This window comes from Podarcis pityusensis, assembly GCF_964106645.2.
Source record: "Podarcis pityusensis genome assembly, chromosome: 5".
In the NCBI taxonomy this organism is placed as follows: Eukaryota; Metazoa; Chordata; class Lepidosauria; order Squamata; family Lacertidae; genus Podarcis; species Podarcis pityusensis.
The window spans coordinates 32,002,841-32,025,136 of record NC_138032.1 but is presented as its reverse complement, the minus strand read 5'-3'; the positions used below and the strand labels follow the sequence as shown (position 1 = coordinate 32,025,136).

Here is a 22,296-nt window from a genome sequence, read left to right as displayed (position 1 = left end):
GGAAGAGTTTGTTATTTAACCAATGCATTTTCTTCTGTACTTGTGTTTGAACTTCCATTGCTGGGTAAGCAAAAGTGATCTGCTGCAATTTCAGTGTAGTCATACTTTGAAATTTGTCTTAGCTGGACTAATACTGGGGATAACCAACAAGTGAGGCTGTTGAATTGTTTTGCATTACTGCCGTTTGTGTTAGAGCTTTCCAGACACCCCAGTTCCCAGTAAATTGATCTTGTTTGGAGTTGTATGGCATGACAGTACGACCATTCACCCCTAAGGATCATTTTTCTGCATTTTCTTTTCTTTCTAAAAATGTAACTAAAAATCTGTTTTCTGTTACTGTATTTTAGATACACAGGAAATAATTTCAGATGTCATAATTTATGGCTGTTTACTGCAGTGTGTTTGTCTGTCTTGTGTTCTCCAAATGTGTAATGATAGCACTAGAGGTTCTTAGCAAAGTATTGCACGTTGAAAAGCAATCATACTGTTCTGTCTTATCACTGTGTAATCTGCCTCATTGGTACATGTGGATATTGCTAATGTCTTTCAGAAGGAGGATTAAAATGATGGAATCTTGCTATGGCTGGTGATCAATTTTATCTTTAGACCCATGGGCAAATGTTTATAGAGGTAATTAAAAGAAAATGGTTGGAAAGTGGCCCAGTACTTTCTGTGTTGTGCCTTGAGCATAAGACATGTTTGCGGGATGATTGCTGTTTATATCCATGAACACATATTAGCATGTGAGATAAGAATATGATTTCTATTTCAGTTTCAGGGCGGGGGGGGGGGGGGAAGATGCATTGTAAAATGCTGGTGTATGTTCAGTTATAACTGGCTAAAAATTGTCAATATTGTCTGGTCTCTCTTTTCTTAACCTGTAGGAGGCATGTGAAAATGCATAGGGTATGTTAAGATGTAAGTAACAGTTAAGAAGGTTCATTCCAATCTATGATTGGAATCAAAACCAGGAATATTTCCCTGCTGTGCACCTTGGGGGGGGGGGCAGGACTCCCATTGACACCAATGAATTGTGGTGCAGGGGCTGTTTCTTTGAGGCTGGCTATTCCACAAGGAACCCTGTAGTGCAGCCAAGTCCATCAGGCTTGAAGTCAGTGCCTCAGGTAGTGACTGCAAGCCTCTGTTGCCAGGGAACAATAGGGAGAACATTTTAATAGTTCCTCCTTTTTTATACTGCTTAATACAGTGGTACCTCGGGTTAAGTACTTAATTCGTACTGGAGGTCCGTTCTTAACCTGAAACTATTCTTAACCTGAAGACCACTTTAGCTAATGGGGCCTCCTGCTGCTGCTGCTGCGCCGCCAGAGCCCGATTTCTGTTCTTATCCTGAAGCACTATTTCTGGCTTAGTGGAGAGTGTAACCTGAAGCATATGTAACCTGAAGTGTATGTAACCCGCGGTACCACTGTATATTCAAAATATCTTTAAGTGGTGTACAGAAAACTGAAGAAGCAACAAACAACTTAAACAAAGCATTACACAAATACACAGTTGCATATAAAGATGTTACAGTAAGACAAAGTTACAAATATATATAAATCAATATAGGTTCATTTTCCTTCTGACACATGCTCCTTCTCAGCCTCCAGGGTTCTCTCTCAGGGTCCAACAAAAACAGTGAGAAGAGTTCCTGGAAACAGCAGGCATCCCCATGGTTTCTCACTCTAGACTTGCTTTTTATGGGCAAGCCCAAGGTGAATGGTACTTCCTCAGGCTGTCCAAATCTGTCTCCGATTCAGCTGCACTTTTTACACTCAGTTTCAGGTGCAGCAGGTTTGCTGAGTTTCCCAAGGAATTCAAAGGATGGGAAGAGGGGGCCCCCATCAACTCAAAGCTTTTTCTTCCCCCTTTGTCTTCCTCTCCTACTCCAGCTGCCTGGCCCACACCTGGCGTCACATATGACACCAGGTGTGGGTCAGGTAGGTGTGGTTTTGGACGAACTGCCTCACAGTGCCAATTGGGACCTGTGCCAGGACTAATTCAGCTCGCAGACAGGAGATAACACACCCCTGTTTTAAAGGGATCTCTCCAAGCAACTCTCAGGCCTTGCCTGAGGTCTTGGAGAGCTTCTGCCAGCCAAAATAAATCATGCAGAATTTGAATGATTGCAACTAAAACACACACAACTTTTTTGAAAATTGCCCTTTACTGAGGATACAGTGGTGCCTTAGTTCTCGAACTTAATCCGTTCCCGGAGTCCGTTCGACTCCCAAAACCGTTTGAAAACCAAGGCGCGGCTTCCAATTGGCTGCAGGAGCTTCCTGCACTCAAGCAGAAGCTGCAGTGGACGTTTGGCTTCCAAAAAATGTTCAAAAACTGAAACACTCACTTCCAGGTTTGTGGCGTCACGGAGCCGATTTGTTCAACAACTAAGCCATTTGGGAACCAAGGTACCACTGTACTTTAGTATTAGCATTGTGTTAATACTAGTTTGTCAGCAACATAAGTATGTGTCACTTAATACTTGGTTTGCAAGTTTGCTCTCAAACTTAGGAAGCTGTTGATGGTTTCCTTTTTAATATAATTTTATTTCCATGCTTGTCAAAGGTAATGAAATTTGTTGATTTAGCTACTACACAAAAGCCTCTTGTTATAGTGTCACAATATTGTGATATTTGTAACTGTCTTACTGTAAACTGAGAGGCCTCTAAAGCTGCTGGAGCACATTTGTTGCCTGACTGACTTGGCAAAAAAAGAATTTGCTCAGTCTGCTGTCAAGTGTGCAAATGTAGGTATTTCTTTAGCAATTTGTTTACTTTGAAGTCCCCTGTATTTCAAAATATAAACACAGTAAACAGTTTCATTCTCCGTTTGCGTTTCTGTTTAAATAAAGTGTGTACTTGAACAATGTTACTTTATTTCTGGTTTCATCTGCTTCTGTAAATCCTTTTATTTCCCTGTTCTTCAAGGAGAGTTGAAAGATCTATCTAGTAATCTTTTTCCCCCTTTTTCTTTTTGGAGGGTGTCTTTTATTTGTGTGAATTATGCAAGGTTATATTAAGCACAAAATATATACTAAAGACCATTTATTTTGAACATACGACACATTTTGAATTGAAAGTTTGGCATTTCAAATAAGTTTTGTTTGCGATTTCTCCCTGTTTTCTCTTACTTTGATAGGAAATGGACCTGCTAGACAATGCAGTACAATAAAAACAGGGCCACTCTAGGAATGAAGGATTGAATGGAATTGGGGAAGTGGAGATGGGAAAGACATGTTAGGGGATAGAAGGAGGATAGCTCATGAGTTCTTACATGTCTGTTAACATTCACATCCTTTCTTCATATAGCGTAGTGGTGAAAAAACTTTACCCCTGCATTCAAAGTGGGAATGGCCTCTGCCTCTGATCACACTGGGGCCTTATCAGGGCCCTAGTTTAGGGTGGGGGCTAGAGGGGGTTTAACTCTTTGCTCCCTGCTGTGGTTCTGATCTGGACCGAGGCTCCTGCACCTTCAATTTGTATTGCCAAAGGAGGATTCATTAAACTGAATAGGTGGTTCTTTTGACAATGCTGGCAATAAGCCTTGGATCTCTATTGTAATGGAGTAGTAAAGGTAAAGGTAAAGGTAAAGGGACCATTCGGTCCAGTCGTGGCCGACTCTGGGGTTGCGGCGCTCATCTCGCTTTATTGGCCGAGGGAGCCGGCGTTTGTCCGCAGACAGCTTCCGGGTCATGTGGCCATCATGACTAAGCCGCTTCTGGCGAACCAGAGCAGCGCACAGAAACGCCGTTTACCTTCCCGCCAGAGCGGTACCTATTTATCCACTTGCACTTTGACGTGCTTTCGAACTGCTAGGTGGGCAGGAGCAGGGACCGAGTAACGGGAGCTCACCCCATTGTGGGGATTTGAACCACCAACCTTCTGATCGGCAAGTCCTAGGCTCTGTGGTACCATGGCATTAATCCTTTGCCCTCCACTGTGGCCCCAATCTGGAGTGTATCCAGTGGCCAACTTGTTTGTTTGGCAATATGAAGACTGAATTATTTCAAAAAGTTAGCAACTAGGAAACATCCACCATTGGTCTGTATGCACTGGCATGCTAACAGGCTGTAATCCTGACCCCACTTACCTAGAAGTAAGCCCCAATGAATTTGCTTCCAAGTAGACAAATAGATGGAATTGTGGTGTAAGAAAGCTCATACTCCTTCGGAGCTCACCACAACACATGACTAGAATTATGCTACAGTCCTAATTATGCTACTCAGAAGTAAGTCCTGTTGCATTAAGTGGGGCTTACTGCCCATTAAGTAGGTGGAGTGCAGTAGACTTGAAGTTCTACGATTCCTTCATTTTTCTCAAGCAATTGACATAAAAGATGTTAAGTAGTCCCAAATATACAACTTTATAATTGAGTCTGGCATGATAGTAGTCCTTAAATTGGCATAGCAGATGGTAAGATTTTCTGCAGTGCATTCTCAGGTTTGCTTTGTGTCTGAATTGGCAGCATTGGCATTGTACCCATTCAGCTGTCTAATCCATATGCACCTTATCTGTCTCTTCCAGGCTGGTTTTTTTGGGGGGAGGGGGCATAATATCTGCCACTGCGTTTTCTTAATTAACCATTTATTTTCCATCTCTTTACGTAGCATATACCCACCCTTTAATGTGCTTCTGTGCTAATTAGTCTCTTACTTGTGTTTTACTTTTTTCTGTATTTGTATATTTTAGTGAAAACTACTTTGCAAGACTTGGAAACCACAAGCCCCTTCTTTAGGGGAGAGGGATAATGAACTTTGAATAGTTCTTATTATGCATATTTTCTCTTCCATGCTGATGAAAAATTGCCACGTAACTTGAAAAAGTATTTGCTGTGTGACCTACTTCCTACGTCAGTGAAAAAGTTTTAAACAGTTTGGTTGCATGGAACTGAAAGAACAGTCTGTATTTAAGGCTACCACTAAGAAAAAAATTCCAGACTGAAATGGCTACTTTCTCTGCATACTCCTTTTGGACCGTTTGTGGTTGCAAAGGAAAAAGAAAATGGGAAACAGATTTCCTTTCTTTTATTCTAATTTTAGGTAAATGGTTTAAAATTGATGATTTTGCTGCAGCTGCTTTCTTCCTTCTATGCTTTTTTGTAATGCTTACATTTCTTCCTATTCTGATTACTATGCTTCAGACAAAAAGTAAACATATCTTAATGTTTTGCAGTTATATAAGACATAGTCAGTGATACCGAAATGCAAGTTTGTAATATTGATTTGGCTTATTGCACGGGTCTTTCCTTCTTTAGAAGTAGCTTTTGTCGTAGCCACTGTGATGCGTATATTCTTCCTATTAAAATAGGAACATTTATTATTAAAAGTATTTGTATTTTTGTGTAACTATAGAAAATATTATGAATTTGTAGCCCCTTTTAAAGGTGGTATTGTTGAACTATGGAGTAGGGTTGGGGAGGATAGCAGAAGGGCAGAGATTACAGGTATATTTTGAAATATATGGTAAATTGCACTTGCATCGCACTTCCACCGGTGTGGAAAATATTTCAGTGGCAGGGCATCAGTAGTGATGATTCCACATTTCTTTTCTTTTTTTCTGTTTCCAATCCCCCACCCCTTGTTGTGTGTCACACTTATGGTATGCCTAATGTAATAGGGATATCCTGGGAAACATTTGTATTTATATTTAGAGTCAAATGATAGAGCTGTAACATAATGCAACAATAGCAAAATGATGTGAATGTTGCTTATTTGTATTTTTAGTACACTTGATCCCTGTTAACCCTGTTAAAGAAGATGATCTTGGCTCCAAGAATCGAAAGAGAATAATGCCTGATCCTTTGACGGAGACACCTGCTATAGATCCAATTTTCGAAGCCCAGTTTTATTGTAACATTCCCAACATACCTGAACGCAGTATGGAAGGTAAACCTGTTACAGCATTGGTGTCTTCTGCTTTATTTCTGTGTAATTACTGGTGTTTTAATTTCAAATGCACGCTTTCTTGATACAGAGTGCTCTTAAAAAATTTCCAGGTAGAAGCAAGCTGCTATAGTAAATAAAGTAAAAGACAAAGCTTTGAAAACCTCACCACCTACTTATGCTTGGCTCAGTTGCAGTCAGTTCTACTGGATCAGACCAAGGGTTCTTCTAATACGCCAATGTGTTTCCTTTTTTAAAAAACAACATTTTATTGATTTCCCAAAAATAACAAAAACAAAAACAATGCAAAAACAAAACAAATTGACTTCCCTTGGTTCTATTATTTATAAAGATACTGCATGTCCATTGTTAAATTTGTAACATATTTAAATCACGTATTATTCATTCATAATAAAATTACAAGTTATCTTAAAACCCTGCTAATGTATTAACCTGTGTACATTGCTTCTGTATATATGCAATAAACATCTTTCATTCTTCCTTAAATTCATTATCATCACTTCCTCTTAATTTCATCGTCCATTTTGCCACTTCAGCGTATTCCATTAGTTTAACTTGCCAATCTTCTTTGGATGGGACACCTTCTTCTTTCCAATATTTTGCTACTAAAGTCTGTGCGGCCATTGTTGCATACATAAACAAATTCTTTGGTAATTTTGGTAGGTCCACTCCTATAATACCTAATAAGAAAGCTTCTGGTTTTTTAACTAAGGTTATACTCCAATTTGTTTCCAACACTTGGCTGATTGGATGGTCTTGGAAACATGAATGCAACACGCTCCCTTGCAAACAGACATTGAAATATATACCACCTTTTAAGATAGCAATCAAGAATCTGAGGAGGCCCTCTTAGTTTTGCTGAGTCAGATAGGAAGCTCCATTAAATTCAATGGCATTTACTTCTGAGTATGCATATATAGGATTGCACTGTAACTTGCACAAAATGTTGAGGAAGAGAAGAAACTCCTCATTTACGTAAATGACTTATTAAACTCTGGCATCTTGCAAAACAACAAAATTACATTTGTGTGTATATTTGAGAGACAAAGAGGATGGGTTGATAAAAGAATCTGAAGAACTGGAACATTTAAATAATCTTTTGGAATGTTTAAATAATCTTTTGGAATTATAAATAGACAATTACCGTATATACTCGAGTATAAGCTGACCCGAATATAAGCGGAGGCACCTAATTTTACCACAAAAAACTGGGAAAACTTACTGACTCGAGTATAAGCCGGTTCACCACACCACAAACCACCTGGTGTGCCGGAGCATGTGTGTGTGTGTGTGTGCGCACACATGCGCACATGGCAGAGGGGGCTTCTCTCCCCCCCCAGCCCCTCCTGTCCCCCTGCCTACCTAGGGTGCTGCTGAGAGGCAGAGGCTGGTGGCGGCAGCAGCGGAGGAAGAACAAGCAGCCCAAATGGGCTGCTTTTGGGCTGCTCATTCCTCCGCTGCTAACAGGGACCCTCACTCGAGTATAAGCTGAGGGGTTTTTTCCCCAGCATTAAAAATGTGCTGAAAAAGTCGGCTTATACTTGAGTATATACGGTATATACGATAATCGTTTTCCCATTTTAGTATCTCCCCTCCCTGTTCTTGTCTTCTTTTAACAGTTTATTTCATATTAGAATAATGCATCTTTGTTGCTTTTGTGTGTGTTTATGTTCTGTTTATTTTTTGACTTGTAAAGATCAGCTTATGTGTTTTTTCCTTTATTGCCTATATTGTATGTAGCTGAGTATATGAACTTGGTGAATTCTAAAACTGATTGTTGTTGTTTTAAATCAATTTTAATGTTTCTTTTATAGGTCATGCACCCCACTATTTTAAACTGAATTCTGTTCATGTGCTGATTCGCCATGGGGACCGATATCCTCTTTATGCCATTCCCAAAACGAAAAGGCCAGACATTGATTGTACATTAGTGCCCAACAGGTAAAAGTTTTGGATTTTACCATTTCTCTCTAGGCTTTATTTGTTCAGTAGAATGCAAGTACCCATAAATAGTCCATGGGCATTCTGTATTGGATTTCCACATGCTCAAGTAGAGACACACGTACTTTAAAAGAGTCCTTTCCACCCATAGTGCCTAGTCTATATGTTCACACAAAATACCAGTTATTTTCTGCTCTCCTCTGTTTCCATCTCTTGCATAAAGATTTCTAAAGGTTCAAGGCATGATGAAAGTGCAGATAAATAATGGAGCCTTATTTTATTTACTGAATTTGTTTGTGTGCCCATCAATTTAAACTCTCTGGTCGACTCAGACAACAAAGAATACTAAACTACATTAAAATACAATAACTAAAAAGCAATAAAGACAATAAAATGCAGCATTAAAAGCTCTTCTTCGGAGCAAAGGAAAATAAAATCAGTTAGCTGCTCAGATTATAAAATAAGTGCAGCTCAATTACTAAGACCCCACACAACTTGTTTTGTTCTACTTCTGTTTTATAATACAAGTTGTTTAAAAGGTGAGTAAATAAAAGCCTTTCAAAAGGTAGACATCTAGTAAGCCTCTTTGGAAGCCATTCCACTACTGAGAAGGCCCTCTCCATCTTCTCACCTTGTTTGAGAAACTTTGTGGAACTTTGCCTCTGATGATGATCTTACGGAATACACTAGGCGTATTCAGAATAAGGTGGTCTCTAGGTAAAGGTAAAGGGACCCCTGACAATTAAGTCCAGTCGTGAATGACTCTGGGGTTGTGGCACTCATCTCGCTTCACAGGCCGAGGGAGCCGGCGTTTGTCTGCTTCCACAGACAATTTTTCCGGGTCATGTGGCCAGAGCAGCGCACGAAAACACCATTTACCTTCTTGCTGGAGCAATACCTATTTATCTACTTGCACTTTTTTTGGTGTGCTTTCGAACTGCTAGGTTGGCAGGAGCAGGGACCGAACAACGGGAGCTCATCCCGTCACGGGGATTCAAACCACCGACCTTTTGATTGGCAAGCCCAATTGGCACAGTAGTTTAACCCACAGCGCCACCAATTTAGCTAATCTAGTGCCAAGCTATTAAGCGATTTAAAGGTTAAAATCAGCACTTTAAATGAGACCCAGGCTGGAAGCCGGTATTGCATATAAAGCCCTGCCATAATATGATATAAACACCTAGTCCCTGTTTCAGATCAACAGTTTAAGACCATTGTTAAAGGCAGCCCACATTGCAATATCCTAAATTTACCTCTGGGAGTTACCAGAGCACCTGTAACTGCAACTGAGCTATCTCTATTGATGTATAGTTACAGCTAGTTTATCAGCTGGAGTTGATAAAAAGGTACTTTGAGCCACAGAGGCCACATGAGCCTCTTACGGCAGTGTTGCATCAATAAGCACCCCCACACTGTGAACCCGATCCTTTGGGAAGAATGTAACTCCTTCCAGAGCAGGTTGACCAACACTCATCAAGAGTATCTTTGTTTTATTTGTGTTGAATTTCAGTTTATTAACCCTCGTCCAGTCCATTAAGCTGCTTGGGCAGAGTTCTTCATCCGCAGTCGTTCTGAGCTGGACATATTTTCCATGCTGGTCAGTGGTCAGCTGGAATTGACCAAGTGCCAACCACATCTGTATTCTCAGGTTCCAGTAACTGAAAGCCATCTAGAAATATGGGACCCAATGATGCTGTATATTAACCACAAGGGCCAAACAATTTCACCCTCGAGAGTGTCCTGCAAATGTGTAACAGCTAGCAACTGAGTTCTACCTTGACCAGATGGTAATTGCCCTTCAGCACTCAGATATGCTCCTCTGGAAAATGATCGAGGAGGAAAAAATGCTTTTCCCACCTCTATCATTGCCACATCGTAGGCTAGATAATGGGCTGTAATGTCAGGGTGTTTTGAAGAGAACCACAGAATCTCCCCTTCTCTTCATTAATCCACTCACACTCTTAAAACAGTTTGATATATTCTGTTTGTCAGTTATCTTTCTGTAATGTTAGCTGTAGTGCCAGCGCAGTTTGAGAATAGTGGTGTCCCCACCCCCACCTTTGTGTGCTCCTTCAACAATAGTGAGATCCTTCTGAAATGCAAGTATGTTGACTATGGATTCAGTGTAAATAAACTGCATTCAGAGGTGTTAAAATAAATGATACATTCATGTTATAAATTGCTTATTGGCATCACAGATGGGAGTCTAGTTTACTTATCTGATGGTTTTGTCAAGATAGCCAGCTAGAAAACAAAAGTTCATTTTTGATGCTACGAAAAGGGTCAGAACACATGCTTAAAGATAACTAGAATTGCTAAAGGAGGACAAGTAATATGTTGAATGAAGTTGTATCATAATTATAAAGATAATAGTTAAAACCAATCCTGGTTTGTGTTACGCAAAGGTGAGGAATGTAACATGAACTTTATATGTAAGTGTTCAGTATCTGTAAAATTGCATATAATTGAATTTGGAGAAGGGTGAGAAACAACCAACAGCGTATTGCGGTAAACACATTTTCACAAACAAAACTGTAGAATCCTGAAACAGGGAATGTATATTAAATGTTTTTAGGGTTGAACCTACTTGGTGTTACCAAAGTGTACTGGCCACAGTAAGCAATTAAATTCTATAATAGGATAAGCAGTTAGTAATGTGCTAATTGCAGTGATAGGATTTTTTAATGAACTTACTCTAGGGAATGAAACATTAATTGAAGAGAGATAATTCAAAGCCATTTGGAAAGCCTACAGGGTTTACCAGTCTCGGCTCTAAAATGTCTTGCTGTATAGCATTAAAGAAAATATTTTGCAGAGTTGTCAAGTGCATGTGACAGGGGTAGAAACCTTTTTTTTTTTAAACCCTTAGAAGCTGTATAAAACTTAGTTGTAATTAAAATCAGCAGATCACACTGTAGAGAAGCCCACCATACATTGAATTTGGAAGGTCAAGGTCAGTTTTTTATTATATCCAGTGAGTTACTTCATCAAAATTTATTCAGATCTCCTGATTTAGTTGTTCTCACCAATCACTTGGTAACAACCATAACATTTTCTGAGAAGAGAATAGTGTGATATGTGTGACTTTTGATATGTTAAACTAATTATTCCTGGCATTCCTTGAACACAGGATGCAAGGCGCTGTGTTGACTTCTTTCCACCAAGCAGAGAAACTTGGTGGACTCTCAGATGCTCATCTATACTGATTTTTTTAATAATTGTTTAATGTGGCTTCTGATTGGATAGAACCCCCATAGAGGCCCTCTGTACCTGCCCCCTCGCTGAAATAGGGTGACTGGTAACCAGACACATCCTTTCTTTTGAACTGTACTTCCACTGAGGCATAGTCTTTTTCTTTTCGATAAATGTGTAAAACAGTGATATACCTAGCAACCTTATGATAACATGCATCAGATGAATTGGACTCTGGTCCATCGCACCAATAATAAATTGGTTAGGCTTTAAGATGCACCAAATGTTTTTACTGTTTTTTTGCTGCAAGAGTTTAACACAACTATTTCTATGGAAGTTGTTTCTGGGCAAGCATTCAGGTTGCAGATTGCACCTGCCACGAACAGAACATGCTTCTTGGGGAGCCATTCATATTAACTCCACATTTCTGCAATGTGCCTACATGCTGGCCGCACACATGGTTCTCTTGCTTTTTTTCTAGAAAAAAGAGGTACTTTGACCGACAACCCTAAGTTGATGAGATTTTTTTCAGGGGGAGCAAAACCTTTTTTTTGGGGGGGGGGGGAGAAACGCACTGCCCCACAACCTCTGACACATGCACACAGCTGCCAGTATGCTACAAAAGGCTGCCAAAACACACCAAAGAGGTGGTGGAACTCAGTTCTGGTGAGTTACGGCTAAAAAAAGCCCTGTTAAAGGGCTTATCTAAAGCTAGAAGAGAGGCAGATGAACTTCATTGTGTGACATCGCGGAGAGGAGATGAGGGGATCAGCAGCTGTGGAGGCAAATTGAGCAAGAGCTGTCCCTAAATAATTGCAGGACTATTTTAGGAACTTTCTAGTTAGGCTTGTAGTGTAGCAAAGAAAGTTCTTAATAATGACATAGTGACTTCTGTGAAAGTACAGTTGTTTGTAGTGAGAATTAAAACAATGGTAGAACTGCCACACATACATTCATACTGATAGCTGTTTAAGATCAGTTATTTTTTCATTATAATTTGTATTTGTTTAAGCTCTTTGGACTTTGTCTTGCATTAAGTATCCCATTTGTATTCCACCCCATTCTCCATTTCATTTAGTATTCCACAGATGGAGTTCATTAATTACGCAGATTATGCTGCAGCCCTATGGACTTCTAATGGATATGCAGGATAGCTTAAGGGGTCCTGCTTGGGCTTTGTGAATTAAGAAGTGTGGTATATAAATAGTGAAGAATGAATGTAAGAAAATAGACCAAGTCCCTGGGGATTTTTCCTGTCAAATTTCAATTAACATTTTCAAATCAAGGTAGATTTCCACAGAGAAAACTTGTTTTTGTAGCTGTTCACCAGAATAATTAACTTTCTGTTTGTTTGTGTGTGTGTGTGTGTGTGTGTGTGTGTTAGGATTTAGATACATCATACTTCAGCTTTGTATTAATTTCAGATGTGAAAGATATGCTGCTTGATTAAAATCTGTTCAGAATGCTACCATCTAGTTTTATAAAAAAAGGTAAAGGACCTCTGACAGTTAAGTCCAGTCACAGACAACTCTGGGGTTGCGGCACTCATCTCGTTTTACAGGCCAAGGGAGCCGGCGTTTGTCCACAGACAGTTTTTCCAGGTCATGTGGCCAGCATGACTAAGCCGCTTCTGGCGCAACGGAACACTGAAACCAGAGCAGTGCACGGAAATGCTGTTTACCTTCCTGCCAGAGCGGTACCTGTTTATCTACTTGCACTTTGACGTGCTTTTGAACTGCTAGGTTGGCAGGAGCTGGGACTGAGCAACGAGAGCTCACCCCGTCGCAGAGATTCGAACCACTGACCTTTCGATCGGCAAGCCCAAGAGGCTCAGTAGTTTAGACCACAGCCGCCACCCACGTCCCTATCGAGTTTTATAGTTGATAGTAATGAAATGGCAAAAAGAAAAGAAATGTATATACCAGTTAAAAGAGGCAAATACAAGCTCTGTTATCTGATACTTCAATGGCTATAACAACAACAATGGCAAAACTAACATTATTTTTTTGAAACCTATATAGTGTATAAATTATGTATATAGTGTATATAGTGTACAAATTATTCCAGCAGGGTCTTTTTTGTCTGATGTCCTCCCAGCATCTCCTGTAAGCAAACTTCTTGAGCAGTTAGAGATCCACCAGGCAAAAGCTAAGGCCATGTGTTTCTTTCCCCTTTAATCTCTTGATCAGCAGCTGTTGTGTTAAGGGAGCTTAAAATGGGAGGTCTGCTTATTGATGTCAAACTTTTGTACTCAATATGCATTTCAGAATATCCTCTGATTTGCCAACAGAACATTCTGTTGGAGGGTTTTCTTCAATACATTGGAAGTGCTGTAAATGAAAAAGAAAATTAGTTCAACTAGTAAAAATATGGGATGGATTTCAGGTCGTGCCTTTGCACTCATTGAATAATCTTTGAGCCATGGGTGGGGTCTGCAAACAAAAGGGGGGCAGATGCTATTTTTCTCGGCTGTCTTCCCCCTCTAGCCCCAACAGCCCTGATAAATTAGCCCCAGAGACTTAGGAGATCCTCAGAGCAGGCTGCAAGGTGTCAGCGGAAGGGGAATCAGCAAAAATTGCCTCCCTCCCTCTTATTTTTATGGCATTTGTGCTGGATCAAAAGCTATTCCATGTGTAAAGGTAATGGTAAAGGTACCCCTGCCCATATGGGCCAGTCGTGACCGACTCTAGGGTTGTGTGCTCATCTCACTCAAGAGGCCGGGAGCCGGCACCATCCGAAGACACTTCCGGGTCATGTGGCCAGCATGACGAAGCTGCACTGGTGAGCCAGCACCAGTGCCGCACACGGAAACGCCGTTTACCTTCCTGCTATAAAGCGGTACCTATTTATCTACTTGCACTTAGGGGTGCTTTCGAACTGCTAGGTGGGCAGGAGCTGGGACCGAACGATGGGAGCTCACCCCGCCGCGGGGATTCGAACCGCCGACCATATGATCGGCAAGTCCTAGGCACTGAGGTTTTACACACAGCGCCACCCGCGTCCCTATTCCATGTGTACAAAGGCATAAATTGGATTCTAGTCACGGTTAGAATTATAGGCTTTTCGATAATTCACTTCAACATGCTAAAAATTTGTTGATAAGATTTTTAAATTTTAATTTTGGACATAAGAAAGCATCAAGTTAAACATTGTTATACCCCCAAGGTATTAAAAAGGGCCAAGTTGTGTAATTAATCTCTTGCATTTTTATTATTTCCATGTTTTTATGGAAATTAATTTTTAAGAATCTCTCTGGAGGCTTAAGCTTTCAAACTACACAGACTAACTTATTTGTGTTCCGCTCAGCCCCAGCAACCTTCACATTGTTGCCTGGATACTCCATCTCCTGTAGTATCTGTAAATTGGCCAATTCAACAGCAAGATTGCTAATCTGATTTTTTTTAAAAAAGCATATGGAAAGGTAATTGGCCTAGCAGCATCTGAAATACTTTTTCAAAATCTCTTTGCCACCTCTTCCTTCCATCCCTTCTCTTGCGAATTATCACAGTGGGAGACTTGTATGTAGGAAGCTTCCTGTATGGCTCCTAGAGACTAGCTTGCATTGTTTGATGGTGCACTATTAGACTGGCGTGCAACAAGGAAGTTTTCTATTGCTAAAAACGTTGAGATTTCAAAATACAGATTCCCCCAGTTTCTTGTAAATGCCACCATCTGCAGAGTATCTGCTAAATTAATTTGTGGCATGGCATACAAATATAGATACAGAAGCTCAATTTGAGACAAGTGGTGAAGTGAGTATATGTGCATCTATTGTGTGCCAAGCAGCTCACTAAAGACTCCTGAGTAACCTTAGCAGTAATGGAATAAAATGAGAAGTCCGCTTGTGGATCAGTAATTGGTTAAGAAGCAGAGAGCAGGAAAAACTGGACAGTTCTTTCAGTGGAAGGATGTAAAAAATGAAGTCTGTGAAGGAGTCTGTACTTTTTAAGTTGTTCATAATCAATTTAGTGTCGGGGTGCGCAGTGAGGTGCTTAAAATGAAAAGAGACCATGGAGAGCTCCAGAAGAATCTCTACAGACTGAGTGAATGGGCAGTAAATTAGCAAATACAACTTACATTAAAGTGTAAATTGACGCACATTAGGGCAAACAAGTCTTATGCTCCATTTAACATAGTGGCACTTACCTCCAAGTAAACATGCATAGTTTTGCTTTGTAAATGCACATTCAGACTTCTGGTATACCAAATACCGTATTTTTCGCCCTATAGGACGCACTTTTCCCCCTCCAAAAATGAAGGGGAAATGTGTGTGCGTCCTATGGGGCGAATGCCTGGAGAGCGAGAGGCATCGGTGCGCACGGACACCTCTCGCTCTCCAGGCTCCAGGAAGCTATCCGCAAGCCTTGCGCACCCGGGGGAGTTCCCCCGGGCGCGCAAAGCTTGCAGGCGGCAGCCTGCAGCGCGGAGCACGGGGCGCCCTCCGGAGGACGTCCCGTGCTTCGCCCAGGTGTCCGCAAGCCTTGCGCGCCCGGAGGAACTCCCCCCTGGGAGCGCAAGGCTTGCGGGCGGCAGCCTGCAGCGCGGAGCACGGGGCGGCCTCCTGTGCTTCACGCAGCTGTCCGCAAGCCTTGCGCGCCCGGGGGAAATCCCCCCCAGGCATGCAAGGCTTGCGGGCGGCAGCCTGCAGCGCGGAGCACGGGGCGCCCTCCGGAGGACGCCCCGTGCTTCGCGCAGGTGTCCGCAGCCTGCTGCCAGGAGCGTGGGGCGCCCTGAAGCAGAGCGCCCCTCGCGCCGGGCAGACATCGGCCAGCTCCACAAGCTCGGGGGACAGCGGGGAGGCGCAGCGTCGCCATCCCACTGTTCCCCGACCTGGTTTTGGGGGGGGGAAATAAAGGGAATTTTTTTTCCCTTTATTCCCCCCCCCAAAAAAGTAGGTGCGTCCTATGGGACGGAGCGTCCTATGGGACGAAAAATACTGTAGGTATTGATGTGGTTTTGCATATGAAGGCTGCGAGTGAACTCTGTAGAATTTGCCCATGTCACATTGGTTCTTAGACACAAAAGGTCTCAATGTCTTCTATTTCACTTTTCCCTTCCTGAAATAGTATTATATCTACAAATCCAACCATAACTAGAAGTTTTCTCATTTGTATATTCTGTACTTTTCACTATGTGAAAAGTAAGGGTAAGGTGTCATACAGTGTGCTTATATTGAAGTGATAGCATGGCACCACCTTGTGGTTTAAGTTAGTTTTAAAAGTCTGATATAAAGTAGCAAAGAGTTGCCATTTAATTGACCAATTTCTTTTGAACACTTGTTCAGACACAGAATGGAACTTAAGTTAACATTCTTTTTTAAAAACCACCTCTATTGCCTAATGCACACATAAAAACTCGCAACATTTTATATTAAAATATATATTTTTAAATTCTTTTTTCTTTTTAAAGAAACCTACAATAGCGCAAATGTCAATGCAGTGAATGGAGTAAAATCTTTGTAGACAATGCAGTGTATTGAGGTTCAGGAACTTTCTGTTATATAGTCTCACATTAGGACATTAACCAAAATTAATAGGTTGCTATTGTAATTCCAAAAATTATTAGTAGGAAAGACTGGTGAAAGGTATGTCTAAACTGTAGTGGAGATTATTTTATTTTGTGTTCAAGAAGCTGTACATCTCTCAGCTTGACTCTTTCTATAATTGGTATCCTCCTCTAAGAAAAGGTTTCATGCTGGGAATGAGCAGCAGGAGAGGCAACACGGCTTTGACCAAGAAAGTAAATGCAGGACTTTCAGCTTCTGCCTTCTGGAAGAAGGTACAGGGTTATAAAGACTAGGAGTAGCTGCCTGAGACACAGTTTCTAATCAAATGCGATTTTGGTTTTAAACGCAGTGTAAGGTAGTCTCTATGGGAGTATATTGTATTTAATTATGGGGTATCAGAGCTTTTGGGGGGCTAACCAGGCTGGGATAGCTGAGATAGCAGGCTTGTTGGTTTTTGAATGTCTGATGAAGATTCTTTCAGTTTCATTGTTCTGTATGGGACAATGACAATAAAGATGATCGTATCGTATCGTATCGTATCGGACCACCCTTAACTCACCACTGCATAATTTAAGAGCTCTTCAGAGTTGTCTGGATGTAAGAGATTCCTATGGTGGCAGTATAACTCTCAGGCAGGGTTTGGAAAGTTGTGAAGGCTTAGTCATTACTTCAGAAAAAGAGGAGAGGAAAATACTTTTGAAATAAGTAAGCAGTTAAAGAGTAAAAACAACTCAGACTCTTCATTGATTTTTAACTGTGGCTTGATCGCATTGCATGAGCAGAGCACACTTCTGCCTGCACAGGTAGGAAGTGGCAGAGAAAGCCATCTCCTCCATCTGCACTCCCTGTGCCTCCGAGACAAGACTTCAGATGTAGGAATAGCTGGCTATCTTGGACATCAGCAGAAGAGCCTTTCACTCTTGAAGTGGGATCCTAGGATGCAAACAAACAAATGTAGCTGCTTTAAAACACACACCAGAACACCCCCTCCTCCAAAGTAATGTAATGAAATTGTTGTCGTCTTTCCCCCTTATATACGAAAGTTTTGTTGGAAAGGTTGAGATCAGTCCTGCTGCTAGTAACTGATTTGCACTGTGATTTCATGGGATCCTTTTAGCAAGGGGTAGCTGGCTGCTTCAGCTTTGCAAAATGCCACATGCATTTATGATATTAATCAAGGGGTCTAGGCTGTGCAGTGGTAAGAGCAAACCTGTCTGTCAGTAATGGGAAAGAAGCATATAAGAGCAGAGCTGTTAATGAAAACTGCTTGGTGGCTTTGGTCTAATTTTCACTCCACTGAGTTGCTGTCCTCTGGTTTGTGCAAAAGCACACTGTTACCATGTCACTCCTGGATTAAAATGTAGTTTGGCAGTTTAGTGGGTGGCGGCTTGAAGTGAAAATGAAAAGAAGCACCCAGCTGTGTTTCATTCTGATTTGATTTTTTTTTTTTGTAGTTTTCTGAATGGTAGCCAGTTTCTTTAAATGGTTTTCCTGTGCTAGGTTTTTAAATTGGCATGTACTGATATTTGGAAATTGGCTTATGAATTTAAGTTAACTAGATTTAAATACAGTCATACCTCGAGTTACAGATGCTTCGGGTTGCATGATTTCGGGTTGCGCACCAGAACTGGTTACTTCCGGGTTCTGGTGCTTGCGCATATGCAGAAGTGTTAAATCGTGCTTTGCGCATGCACAGAAGTGCCGAATCATGACCTGTGTGTGCGCACATGCGGCGCTGTGGGTTGCGAACACTGCAGGTTGTGAACATGCTTCCCGCACGGATCACGTTCCCAACCCGAGAGTCCACTGTACATCCAGATTTATGCATTTTATTATTTTTAACTATCTAGAGACTCAAAGCACCATGTAAAATATAATACTCTTCCAAAAGGACTTTACAGCATCAAATAGCCTATGGGTACCTGTATTGTATTTGAACTGATTTTATGTATGTGGTGCTGCTGTTTTAAATTGTACATATGTAATTGGTTTTTTAATGTTCTCATAGTTTTTATATATGCAGTTTTTATATATGCAGTTGCTTTAACTGTATTCAGATATATAACTGTTTATATTTGCTTTTGGTTTTATTATTTTGTATATTGTTTTGGCTCATGAGAAGTGATTTGTAACGAAATAAATAATAATATGATATAAGAAGGTGAAAATGCAGCCTAACTTGCATGCAGCAATATTAATAGTAATTTAGAGGAAGCATGGATCTCCTGCTCTTCTTGTTCCAAGCTAGAGCTTTTCTGCTTATTTCTTATTTGACATTTTCATAGGATGAAACCATGTACTATACAAACGTGTTCATCACAGTAATTTCTCACCTCTCTTTTAAGAAAATAAATCCCCAGAAATTGGTACTGAACCATCCATTGCCTATCACTCCACACACCAGATACGTTGTTTTTCTCTTTTATGAAGATAGTAGGTCATTTCATAGAGATCATATAGAAAGCTAACATTGTCCTGACAGCAAAATAGTAGCTCTGAAATAGTGCATCCTGGGTTACAGCAGCACAACTTCTTTGGAGGTTTTCTTATGTATTTTTAGCTGTTGCGTTTCTTCCCTCTTCCTCCCATCACACGCTGGTTTTTTCAGGCCTTAACACCCATCTGCATGGCTGCATATTTCATTTCTTTTAAGAGCAGAGTTTTGTAGTTCCCTCCCCCCACCCAGCAGTAGGTATGCCTTCATAATGAAATGGTGTGACTTGACATAATTAGAGCACTTTAATCTTTACAGCTTCTTCATGCGTTTAAGAGTTTTTGTTTGGTTTATCTCCTTTAGGAAACCTTCCCACCCTCAGCTTGAAGCTTTTATTAGCCATATGTCTAAAGGATCAGAAACCCAAATGGATGGCACTCTGAGCAGCATGCCTCGTTACCCCAGCCATTCACTGTGTGAAATGGGAGAGCTTACACAGACAGGTGATTTTCTACAGCTGTTTTATTTCCATGTCCAAAAGAAACCAGCATGTCAAGAGGCTCTTTGGTTCTTAATTGGAACTTCCTAGGTGCTTGTTAAGGGTTCAAAAAAATGATTTTTCCAGGGGACATCGCTGGTACTTTCTAAAGGATACCATGGTTGTAATAGCAATATCCCAATTGTTTATGGGTTATTGTTTTTTTTTAAAGAGAAAATTGTCATATTTCCTTCTTGCCTGTACAACCATTTAAGACTTGTGCAACTAACATTTTTGAAAAATTAATATGTTTTTATATTCTTAGCATGATCTGCCCACCCCAGCCATTACCCTTTCACATGGATTCTATGAAGTGACTGCATGAGCAGAAAGCAGCTCAGGCACTCAATATTTTTATACTCCTTCCTGTGCAACCGCATGTACCCCCAAAACCTTCTCAGGGGTGGGGGGTCGGCCAGAGTTTGGTGAACGTTTGGAGCTATGTCACATGGAAGGGAAGATGCTTCTGAAATTGGACAGAGAGATTTTGTGCCATTGTAGCTGCCACTGGAGCAAGATAGTTCTGCTCCATTTCAGATGATTTCCCCCTCACATCACAGCCCATGTGACACAGCTCCCAAAAGGGTCAACCTTTGACCCTCTTGAGAGGATTTTTGACTGGGTGCTTCAGAGGGGTGGGAAAGAAAGAATAAGGTAGGTTGCATGCCTTATACCCAGGCAACTGCTGGATACAACACAATTTCTCTCACAGTACAGTGGTACCTCTAGTTACGAACTTACGGTAATTTGTTCCGGAGATCTGTTCTTAACCTGAAGCTGTTCTTAACTAGAGGCATGCTTTCGCTAATGGGGCCTCTTGCTGCCACTGCGCCGCCGGCACACGATTTCCGTTCTCATCCTGGGGCAAAGTTCTCAACTCAAGTTAACTCTTCCAGGTTAGCGGAGTTTGTAACCTGAAGCGTTTGTAACCTGAGGCGTTTGTAACTCGAGGTACCACTGTACCCAAGATCACTCTCAAATTATTTTGTAGAAGAATGCTTACCTTCTTCTTTTTCTTTTTTTGAAGGGATTGTACAGCACTTGCGAAATGGACAACTACTGCGGAATATTTATATAAAGAAGCATAACTTGATCCCACGTGACTGGACAAGTAAACATTTGTATTTGGAGACAACTGGAAAGAGTCGAACACTACAGAGTGGGCTGGCACTACTATATTCCTTCTTGCCAGAATTTGATTGGAAGAAAATTAACTTTAGGCACCAGTGGAGCACAATTTTTTGTTCTGGAAGCTGTGATTGCCCGATAAGAAACCATTACCTAGAGGAGGAACAACGGCGCCAGTACAGCCTACGGGTGAAAAACATACACTTGGAGAAAACGTATGCAGATATGGCAAAGATTGTTGGCATACCCACAAGGCAGTTAAGGGCTTCTAACCCTGTAGATTCTATGCTGTGTCATTTTTGCCATAATGTCAGCTTCCCATGTACCAAGAATGGCTGCATTAACCTTGAGCACTTTAAAACAATCAAGACGCATCAACTTGAAGATGAAAAAGAGAGGCAGGAGAAGAAATATTACTACTTGTATGCGCTACTGGCCACTCATCCTATCCTTAACCAGACAGCCAGTCGTATGCAGCGCATTGCAGAAGGCAAGAGAGAAGAACTATTTGTCCTTTATTCTGCTCATGATGTCACCTTGTCCCCTGTTCTGAGTGCCTTAGGCATCACTGAGGCCAGGTTCCCAAGATTTGCAGCCAGACTAGTCTTTGAGCTGTGGAAAGATGGAAAGAAATACAAAGAACATTTTATCCGCATCCTTTATAACGGTGTTGATGTCACATTCCAGACTTCATTCTGCCGGGATTATAACAAACATTACACCAAACTGATGTGCCCCTTAGAGAAATTTGTTCGTTTTGTTAAACAAGACATGTTCTCACCTTTTAATAGCACCAATTACTATGATGCATGTCACAGGAGACCATTCTAAACAAGGGAGGAGTAAAATGTTGCATTTTGTATTGTCAAAAAAATTGTCTCCAAGGCAGGTTGACACTGTCAAATCCTAGTGTGCCTAAGTGCAAATGAATATAGCTTGAAGTGGTTTTGTCGTTTCCCCCCAAAAAATGCATTCTAGATTGATATAAAATGTCATCAATTCATAATGTTTGTCAGCCTTAGCAGCACAGGGCCTATGTTCTTTTGTGCTCCAACTTGATTTGTCTCTTAGCTGCTGTAAAATGGATATTGCTTGAAGAACTGAATGAGTGCATTCCAGTTCCTTGTTGTTCCACTGTAAAAGTTGCCACAGTAAACACAAACCATACTTGTCATAATCGAAAGTATCCTTCATTCCACGAATCCATTCATACGATCTAGCTAAAGTAGGAATCATTTTTCCTTAGGGCAAAAGTGTATTATCGGCAGGCTTTGTTTTTGTTTTTGTTTTGTTTTTGTTTTTTGTTTTGTTTTTTTAAAGGTGCATGGATTCAAATGCTTCTGCAAACGCTTCTGATGTGTTCAAGAGAACTTCTAGCTACTATACAGGGACTACTTCATACATGATGTAGATGCTGTAAAGATTGTTACTTCATGGTAGAGGCTGCCATGTTTGACGTGGCTTCTTGTTGTGTTTGGTTAGAACACATGCGAATCTACATCAGCATAGATGACTTCCTAGGAGGCATTAGCAGTCAGAAATATGTTTTTTTGAAATTACCTGTACAGGCAATCCACACAGGAAGCCATTTATATATAAAATCAGCCTCCTTGTGGAACCCCCAGCATATAGAAGTGTTTGGGTTTTCTTTA

At 41.0% G+C, this 22,296-nt stretch overlaps 1 protein-coding gene across 2 annotated transcripts in view; it reads left to right on the top strand.

The window, feature by feature from the left end:
* The window catches only part of PXYLP1 (2-phosphoxylose phosphatase 1), a 58,650-nt gene extending 36,698 nt beyond the window's left edge, over positions 1 to 21,952 (top strand). The window contains exons 1-5 of one of the 2 annotated variants that reach the window (XM_081006944.1): positions 4,780 to 5,041; positions 5,726 to 5,887; positions 7,720 to 7,846; positions 19,342 to 19,481; positions 20,544 to 21,952. In XM_081006944.1, coding sequence (XP_080863070.1) covers positions 4,945 to 5,041; positions 5,726 to 5,887; positions 7,720 to 7,846; positions 19,342 to 19,481; positions 20,544 to 21,475 — 1,458 coding nt within the window. In that variant the 5' untranslated portion in view covers positions 4,780 to 4,944 and the 3' untranslated portion in view covers positions 21,476 to 21,952. Of the gene's footprint in view, positions 1 to 4,779; positions 5,042 to 5,725; positions 5,888 to 7,719; positions 7,847 to 19,341; positions 19,482 to 20,543 lie in introns of those variants that run through there. The other variant, XM_081006945.1, reaches the window with a different exon arrangement.
* The last annotated feature ends 344 nt before the right edge of the window (positions 21,953 to 22,296 follow it).